At 44.6% G+C, this 9,014-nt stretch overlaps 1 protein-coding gene across 1 annotated transcript in view; it reads left to right on the top strand.

Moving 5' to 3' along the window:
- The first annotated feature begins 1,412 nt into the window (after positions 1-1,412).
- LOC139209239 (paired box protein Pax-7-like) overlaps positions 1,413-9,014 on the top strand; it is a 49,220-nt gene continuing 41,618 nt past the window's right edge. Inside the window, exons 1-4 of the mRNA XM_070838879.1 lie at positions 1,413-1,497; positions 2,030-2,265; positions 2,632-2,776; positions 3,246-3,374. Of these exons, the coding sequence (XP_070694980.1) occupies positions 1,413-1,497; positions 2,030-2,265; positions 2,632-2,776; positions 3,246-3,374 (595 nt within the window). The remainder of the gene's footprint in view (positions 1,498-2,029; positions 2,266-2,631; positions 2,777-3,245; positions 3,375-9,014) is intronic.

Below are 9,014 nucleotides of genomic sequence, written 5' to 3'. Positions count from 1 at the left end.
TACGAGGAAAACGACACTGTGGCCATTTTGTTCTCATACTATCTTTTTAAGCGCTAAATAAAGGTGGTGTGGACGGAGAGCAGGAGGACGGATGGCTGCAGGCCTGAACAGACTGTAAATACACCCACACACCTCGTTCTATTATTGATTTATCTTTATATATATATGTTTCTATTATTGTTTCACTTTGTGTGTCTTTTATATTTCTTTCAGTTTTATTAGTTTCAGTCTGGAACAGTTCACTGCACATTATACTGTGTATAACTAAGAATCCTGAATTATTTCTAGCACATGTTATATTTCTATTATCTCTTTTTTCACATGCTGCCTTTTTCTATTTATTTGTATTTATTTTATTTTATTTTTTTAAATCTTTAACTATTATATTGAAATGTGGGCATTCATTGTGGACAGCAACAAAATAATTTCAAACCTGTTTCCTTACTGTGCTAATGTGAGAATAACCACTTTGAGTCCTTACTCATATTCTTAGAAACCTCTGGAACCTTAAAACATTTGTGTGACTTATTTTTCAGACGTTCACCTCCGCCTGTCCTCTTCCTTCCTTCAAGACATTTTTCATCTGGATTTTCATTTGCTCTTTATTTTTCACCTCTCTGTTTTTCTTTTTTGCCATCTTCCATAAAGCCTGCAGGAGTCTGGCCCTCCTCCTCCTCCTCTTCCTCCTCCTCCTCCTCCTCCTCCTCCTCCTCCCTGAGGTTCTGAACAGGACTGAAGGTGATCAGATGAGAATGTGCAGCTCATCTTTTTAGTGAAGTCACTGTTGGACAGCAGGAGCTCCTGCAGGACATCAGAGAGGACTGAGGTGTTTTAGAGACACCAGCAGCCTCAGTAACGTCCATCAGTGCCCCCCCCCCCCCGTCCATCAGTGCCCCCCCCGTCCATCAGTGCCCCCCCACCCCCCCCAGCTGTCTCTTGCAGTGGGTTGCGTTATATTCTCTGACGGGTGTGTGTGTTTGTGTCCACCCGGTGTGATGTGCTGTGCGTTTTATAGACCTGAGCTGTGTGTGTGTGTGTGTGTGTGTGTGTGTGTGTGTGTGTGTGTGTGTGTGTGTGTGTGCAGATTTATCCCTTCATTCTCATTGGCTGCTGAAACTTGTTGGAGCTTTTCCCTCTCGAATAAGAGAAAGCCGAAGAACCTATCGGTGCTCTCAGCCCGTCCCCCCCCCTCCTCCTGCCGAGCCCGCCCGGCCCAGACTTGTCCCGCAGCCGGCCTCAGCAGAGCTGCACCGTGGTTAAATAAGCCGGTGTGAGAGCAGAGAGAACACGGGCTGCTGGGGGCTCCCACTGACAGCTCTCCCTCCCCAACACTTCATCTGGACGTCTAGAAACGCGCCCGTCGTTTTTCTTTTTCTTTTCTTTTTTCTCACTTGGTTTTTTTTAATGCTACCATGTCGTCTTTGCCAGGAACGGTCCCGCGGATGATGCGCCCGGCTCCCGGACAGAACTACCCCCGCACCGGATTCCCTCTGGAAGGTAGGCAGGAGCCCGCTGGGCCCCGCAGACCCGCAGACCCGCTCAGGACTGAGGAGGAAAATCTGCAGACAGACAGACAGACAGACAGACAGACAGACAGACAGGCCTTGAAGGACGCAGTGAAAAGCTGCCGAGTCTTTGTTGTGTCCCAGAAGTTGTGATCAGGTGTTGTGATACCAGATTACTAGGATAAACACAGTGATCCTCCAGGAGCCACTAGTCCAAAGACAGGCCGGGTCTGTAAGCACACATGGGGGGGGGGGTCTTTAAGTGTTTTGCCTGGAAATTGAATTCATTATTTGGAGCGCGTGGTGGTGAATAATGAGGCTCCTGTCAGGGTGGGGGGGCTGAGAGGTGTCACCTTCCTGCAGTCTGACCGAACATTTCGTTTGTTAGGATTATATTTAGGCTCCATTTCTGTAAATGCAGTGCAGGAGGGGTGGGGGGGGGCTCAGGCTCAGGTGTGGCCCCCATCCGCCTGTGTTGATGTAATACCGGGGGCCCCCTGAGTGTGACCTTGTGTCCTCCACAGTGTCCACTCCGCTGGGCCAGGGACGGGTCAACCAGCTCGGAGGGGTCTTCATCAACGGCCGGCCGCTGCCCAACCACATCCGGCACAAGATAGTGGAGATGGCGCACCACGGGATCCGGCCCTGCGTCATCTCCCGCCAGCTGCGGGTCTCCCACGGCTGCGTGTCCAAGATCCTGTGCCGCTACCAGGAGACCGGCTCCATCCGGCCCGGGGCCATAGGAGGCAGCAAGCCCAGGGTGAGAGGAAGAGCCTGTGATGATGATGATGATGATGATGATAATATCGTAATATAATAATAATAATAATAATAACAATAACAATATGATAATAATAATAACGATAATATAATAATAATAATAATAATGATGATAATAATAATATTCCTACTACCTACTGCTAATAATGATAATATTATTAATTAATATTAATGTTATTCATGTAAACTAAGATATATTTATACATACATATTTGATACTGTTCGATTATTCGTATACTTTTTATGTGTATTTATTGGAAAATAAAATAAAATAAACCACCGTGTGAGGGCCTTGAGCAGCCTGTCCTCACTCTGTCCTGGTCCTGGTCCTGGTCTCCACCTGCAGCAGGTCGCCACGCCGGACGTGGAGAAGCGGATCGAGGAGTACAAGCGGGACAACCCGGGCATGTTCAGCTGGGAGATCCGGGATAAGCTGCTGAAGGACGGGGTTTGTGACAGAAGCACAGTCCCTTCAGGTGAGGCCTCCTCTGGTAAGCCACGCTCCTTTCAATTCTACATTCTCCGCTTTTTTCCCTTCAAATGAAAGATAAAAAAAACACTGCTGAATAAATAAAACCAAGGGAAACGAAATATAATATTACTATTACTACTAATGATAATAATAAGAATTATTATTTAATAATAGTTCTAACAGTAATAATAATTATTATTATTACTAGTATTATTACTACCACTATTATAATTATTATTATTACTATTGTTATAATAATAATAATAATAATCACTATTATTATAAATATTTGTATCACTATAATAATAATTATAGTTATTGTGATTACTGTTATTATAATTATTAGAATAATAATAATTATTATTGCTATTGTTATAATAATTATTATCACCATTATTACAACAACAATAATAATTATTATTATTAGAATAATTGTTCTTACTGTTATTCTAATGACTCTAATGAGTCCTACTCTCTCCTGTCCACAGTGAGCTCCATCAGTCGCGTCCTTCGAGCTCGATTTGGGAAAAAGGACGATGAGGATGAGTGTGATAAAAAGGATGAAGACGGAGAGAAGAAAACCAAACACAGCATCGACGGCATCCTCGGCGAGAAAGGTAGGCCTGACACACACACACACACACACACACACACACACACACACACACACACACACACACACACACACACACACACAGCAGCTGTTGCTTGGACTGTCTTCGCGATGAATTGTCTACAAATTGGGCCTAAATGGGCGTTTAGTCGCTCCGGGTTGGCCCCCTGTGAGCTGCTCTCCCAGCAGACACCGGGGCCGCTTAATTATTTATGATGGGAGCGCTGGAGCGGCGCGCGCTCCCGTGGCGCTTCTTAAACGCTCCCCTGAAAGCAGCGCTGACAGATGACCGATGTGCCAGTCACTATCAATTACAGGCGGCCTCACGGGGACACCGCTCACCCCAGGAGCCGGGGGCCCTGGCCCGGGGGCCGGGGGCCTCACGGCGGCCCGTCCTGGATGTCAAGTTCACCCAAACCAAAAGCCACAGAGTAAAACAGAGACACTGATTCAGCTCCTCTGATCACATCAACATGTTTTAGATTTACACCCCAACAAGAGGAAACTATTGTTCATACTTCAGGAGGAAAAGGGAACGCAGGCTACATTTAACATTTCCCTCAGACAGATTAACGAAATATATATTCAGCATTCAGCATCTGGTATGAGACAATCTGACATTTATTAAATGATGTCGGCCTTTTTATTATTTTTTGTTTGTTTTGGAGACAAACAGCCTAATCTGTTTCCACTGCTGCTCTGCTGTGGCTCACAGAGCAGGAGCTGTAGAAGAACCTCCATGCTGGCTGCTGTCTGGGCTGGAGGCCTGTTTGTAGAAGAACCTCCATGCTGGCTGATGTCTGGGCTGGAGGCCTGTTTGTAGAAGAACCTCCATGCTGCTGTCTGGGCTGGAGGCCTGTTTGTAGAAGAACCTCCATGCTGCTGTCTGGGCTGGAGGCCTGTTTGTAGAAGAACCTCCATGCTGCTGTCTGGGCTGGAGGCCTGTTTGTAGAAGAACCTCTGTGCTGCTGTCTGGGCTGGAGGCCTGTTTGTAGAAGAACCTCCATGCTGGCTGCTGTCTGGGCTGGAGGCCTGTTTGTAGAAGAACCTCCATGCTGCTGTCTGGGCTGGAGGCCTGTTTGTAGAAGAACCTTCATGCTGGCTGCTGTCTGGGCTGGAGGCCTGTTTGTAGAAGAACCTCCATGCTGGCTGCTGTCTGGGCTGGAGGCCTGTTTGTAGAAGAACCTCCATGCTGGCTGCTGTCTGGGCTGGAGGCCTGTTTGTAGAAGAACCTCCATGCTGGCTGCTGTCTGGGCTGGAGGCCTGTTTGTAGAAGAACCTCCATGCTGCTGTCTGGGCTGGAGGCCTGTCTGAGTGGAGCATCCTAGCAGAAGGAGCTGATGATTAGGCTGGAGGCCTGTAGCTCCCAGTGTCTCCTGACCACTGGTTCCACTGGTGACATTTTTTTTTCTAAAGTTATCAGCTGTCCTCCTTTTCATGTTCTTCAAAAGATCAGCCCAGCTAATGTCTTTCTGTCATCTGGGCCTGGCGTTTAATAATTTGAAGACTTAGCCTATTACAGCTGGTAATGAAACCGGTGTCTGTTGAATAGGCGTCTGTGTTGGAGAGGGGTGTAATAGCTGGAAGGCATGGTAAGAAATATATTTATCCCCCATCAGCCCTCACTCTCACAGTTCCAGGCACATGCATTCTGTTGAAGGGCTTTAAAGCAGATTAAATTGAGCCTTTTATTTCTTTTCACTTTCATCTTTCAGAGGCTCACTTCGTGGTGTGGAGCCCACGGCGCAAATTCATGAGATTTTAAGGTTTCCTCTTGTGTTGTTTAGATTGTATTTTTAAATATTCATTTCATTTGCTTTTATGGGATTGTTTTTGGTGGCGTGTCGGCACATTCCCGGTGAGAGCCGGGGTGTGTTCTAGCAGCAGAGTCACACACACATCCTACTATTAAACATCATGTTCTTAAATACACATCTACTGCATGCACATTAGTTTGACTTCATTTTTGTGTCACAAAATTATTTACAGATACACATAGAAACAATGCAAAACTATATTATAAGAGACTTATAATCAATAATTAATAATAATCTCTTCAATCGGCCAATTTCTAATTATTTTACAGCACATACTCTTAAATGTATTTTACATGTTACATGACAAAACATGAGCGCAGATCTTATTTTTAAGATATGCAGGTATGATAGATGTAGAAAATATAGACTAGATATCAAAAGCTGCAGAATAACGATCATATTCTGTGGATTACTGATTTGTATTGATTATTTTTATTATATATTTTCCAGAATACATTGTAAACACATTATTAGATGTTTGTTAATGTGATGATGGGAGCCGGTGTGATGTTTAGATGCAGGAAGCTGCTGTGGTTACCACACACACACACACACACACACACACACTGTGTCCACCGACAGTAACTGATGCAGCCGTTTCATCTGCAGTTTGAGGCAGCATTTAGCCAATATGCTGTTTCCAAAGATATGCATACGGCAGGGTAGATACCTCTCACTGTAGGGAAAAAACAGTGTCAATTTTGGAGTCCAGAATAAGCCTGGTTGAAAGAAAAAAGAAGGTCGACAGTGAGGATGTAGAGAGCACTTCAAACAAATCCAGTGGAAGTGACTGGAAGCAGCTTTACGGAGAGCACAGGCTGTGGGAAGTTCTATTGCAGCTATTAATAACACTTTCCCCGGGCATCCGCACTTACTCCGCTCCATCTGCACTTTCTCCCAGCTATTTTGCCGGGTTGAAATTGAGGGAGACCCAAATGTTGGCTGGAGATAACACAATCATCACAGCCTCGGTCCTGGGCTGTGCATCAGTGTATTAAACTGGGATTAACCTCCCTTTTCTCCCCCGCTGCCTCTCACCGAAAATTCACATTTTTAAGGGACATATTTAAAGATACAAGGGGGCTGGAAGCCAATCTGCAGCAGAAATAATGCTAATCATTGTGCTGAAATGCACTTTTCTCCCGTGGCAACTGATTGATCGGTGACGTCATTCATCACGTCAAAATGCCAGATGTTTCTTTATGCTGCTTTTCTCTCTTCAAAGTGAACATCTTTGCTTTCTTGGACCGTGGATCAGCCTACACGACGGATGGCTATCTAAACAAATCATTCCCATTCATGTGATGTGATCTGGATTTAACGTAAATGTAATGTTGATCCAGTGTGTTTCAAACAGCAGGATTTCATTTACAGAGCCACAGAAACAGATTAAACGTAAAATATCATCCATACCATCGTTTTGACTCAGTATAAAAACACCTGGAGAGGAAGATTTGGATAAAATCACATAATAATATGTCATTTTATATTGCAACAGCAGAATGTTTTGAGCAAAATCCCATGTAAAAAATCCACCGTGACGGGAATCAGCGACACATTTCCATCATCTCATTACCACGTATACCTGGAGCCTGTAGTGATGCTCACTGATCCAGTGACTCTAGTTATTATTGATCACATTCTTACAATCTAATAATTCTTCAGGATGAAAACGCCACTTTACCACTACATCCCACTAATATTCATAATATTCAGGTCCTCTAAACGTCACCAGACAGATGTGGCAGATATCCTGCTGTACGTTCAGAGGTTTGCAGTTTAGTGAATCAGCCTAAAGACACGTCAGTTATTACCCTACCAATACTGTGTGAATATAAAAGCAGTGACACACGGCGTGGATCCACACAGGGAGGTCCATTAATGGGAACATGTTGTGGTTGTGTGGAAGCGGTGAGCGTGGTGAACGCCGTGGTGGCATGCTGACCTGAGGACAGGATTCGTGTGCTGTGCTTCTGACTTTTAGAGCGGAGGAAGAAAAAGTAGGTGAGGAACGGAGGAAGCTGCTGGAGCAAAGTGAGCAGCTTAGAGGCTTTGATCCTCTGCTGCTTTTGCTTATCAGAAACATTTGCGGTGGCACTGCCACAATGAGAGTTCATCATATTAGCTGGTGCCAGTGCTGCTTTCAGGCCTGCCTGTCTATTAATTAAAGCCCATTTGCTGCATGAGACAGGACCTGTCTGGGCCTCTGTTTGTGAATATTTCATCACTTTATGCCAAACTCCCTCTGTTAAGTTCTCCCTCTGCTTGTATAAAACGAAGGGGTTAATGGTTGGCTCAGGCTGTTGAGGCTGGCGGGGGCCGCATTAGAAGATCACACTCTGATCCTTGCGGGGAAACTGGGTCACTGTGGCAGTACAGAGGAAGAGCACAGAACGACAGGAAGGAGCAGGAACCTTAAGATATGGCAGGTACAATGTCTTCTGTAACTGCTTTAATATGTAAGAAAAAATGCACATGTGCACATATTTATCACATGAAGATGTCACTTGGCACACATCTATATTTGTAGATCATCCATATGTTCTTCAACACGTTAAAAATGCTGCTTGCAGCTTTTCTCCTTCCTGCGTTTGGTGTTTGTAATTATTTTTTAACATTTTCTAGATCAACCAGTTACTTCAATTCTGAATGAATCTAATGAAATGATTTTTATTTCCCCACATGAAGCCTTTTTTTCCGTCATAAAAAAACATCCCATCACAGTTGTTGTAATTAGCACCTAGAATACAGCTCTTTGTACCGTTCTTCCTCTTCTTCAACATCCACTAGCGTTTCTTTCTGGATTGACCTACTTGTTGATTTTCCTTTATTTCTTGTAGCACTTTGGACTCAATGAGAATGTCTTTGAAAAAACAAATATATATAAAGGGGAGCTGCCGAACTGGGAGGGGGTTTTGAATGGGAGAATAGCAGCCCACTTCTTTGCCATGGAGTGTTCAGTAGCCATCCCTTAATCCTCCTTTCATTTCGCCGACAAATGCCAAGAATCTTGTCTGGCGACCCAATGGGAAGCTGATCAGCCAACAAAAGAGGAGCGGTGCACAAAGAGCAAACAGGCAAAACGGGGTTGAGGGCAGTCAGAAGCCTCGGGCTTCCTATTAACAGCCCATTTACAAAGGATACACACAGGACAATGGCAAACAGACACAAACAATATGGCAACAACAAATTAATAATATGTCAGCACTTTGGTTGGTCTTTAATTGAGCCCTCGGTGAGTGTTGTGGAGAAGCCCAGTGTCTGAAAGCTGTGCTGCAGCTGTGCAGCTCCACTTTGATGCTGAATGTGTATTATGCATGCTGATATTCTACAGTTACATTACATAGATATTATATATCACTGACATGTTTTGAACAAACTCACTCACACCAAATGTGTTGTGAATATTTCCATTTGATGGAGTGGAGCAGCCATCAAAGCTCTCTGGGGTTTTAATCGTTCACTCAGTGATATTTTATTTAAAGGGTTAAAGTCGAGGGTTTAAGAGGTTAAATTGATATCTTGTGCTTGATTGGTTTGTTTGCTGCCACTGTGTCAGGATCTGGCAGGGAGACGTCTGCTTTAATCCAGCTCATTTGGCCGTCCAGAGAAACCCAGCGGAGAGCCTGCTGCAAACAAACCACCAAAAGGTTTCTTCCTCCGCTCGGCTCGCTCGCAGCGAGCCGCAGGATCAAACACTGCTGGCTGTGCACACACAGCTCCCCTCCTAAAGGAGTCCGTACAGAATACTGCACTGCTCTGGGAGACATTGTTTTTTTTAGGTTTAGCCTCTCATTGACTAAAACAAATTATTTTTACACAAGAAA

Source organism: Pempheris klunzingeri, chromosome 11 (genome assembly GCF_042242105.1).
Source record: "Pempheris klunzingeri isolate RE-2024b chromosome 11, fPemKlu1.hap1, whole genome shotgun sequence".
NCBI classification, from domain to species: domain Eukaryota; kingdom Metazoa; phylum Chordata; class Actinopteri; order Acropomatiformes; family Pempheridae; genus Pempheris; species Pempheris klunzingeri.
Note: the sequence above shows the minus strand (reverse complement) of the source record. Positions and strands in the feature narration are given on the sequence as shown.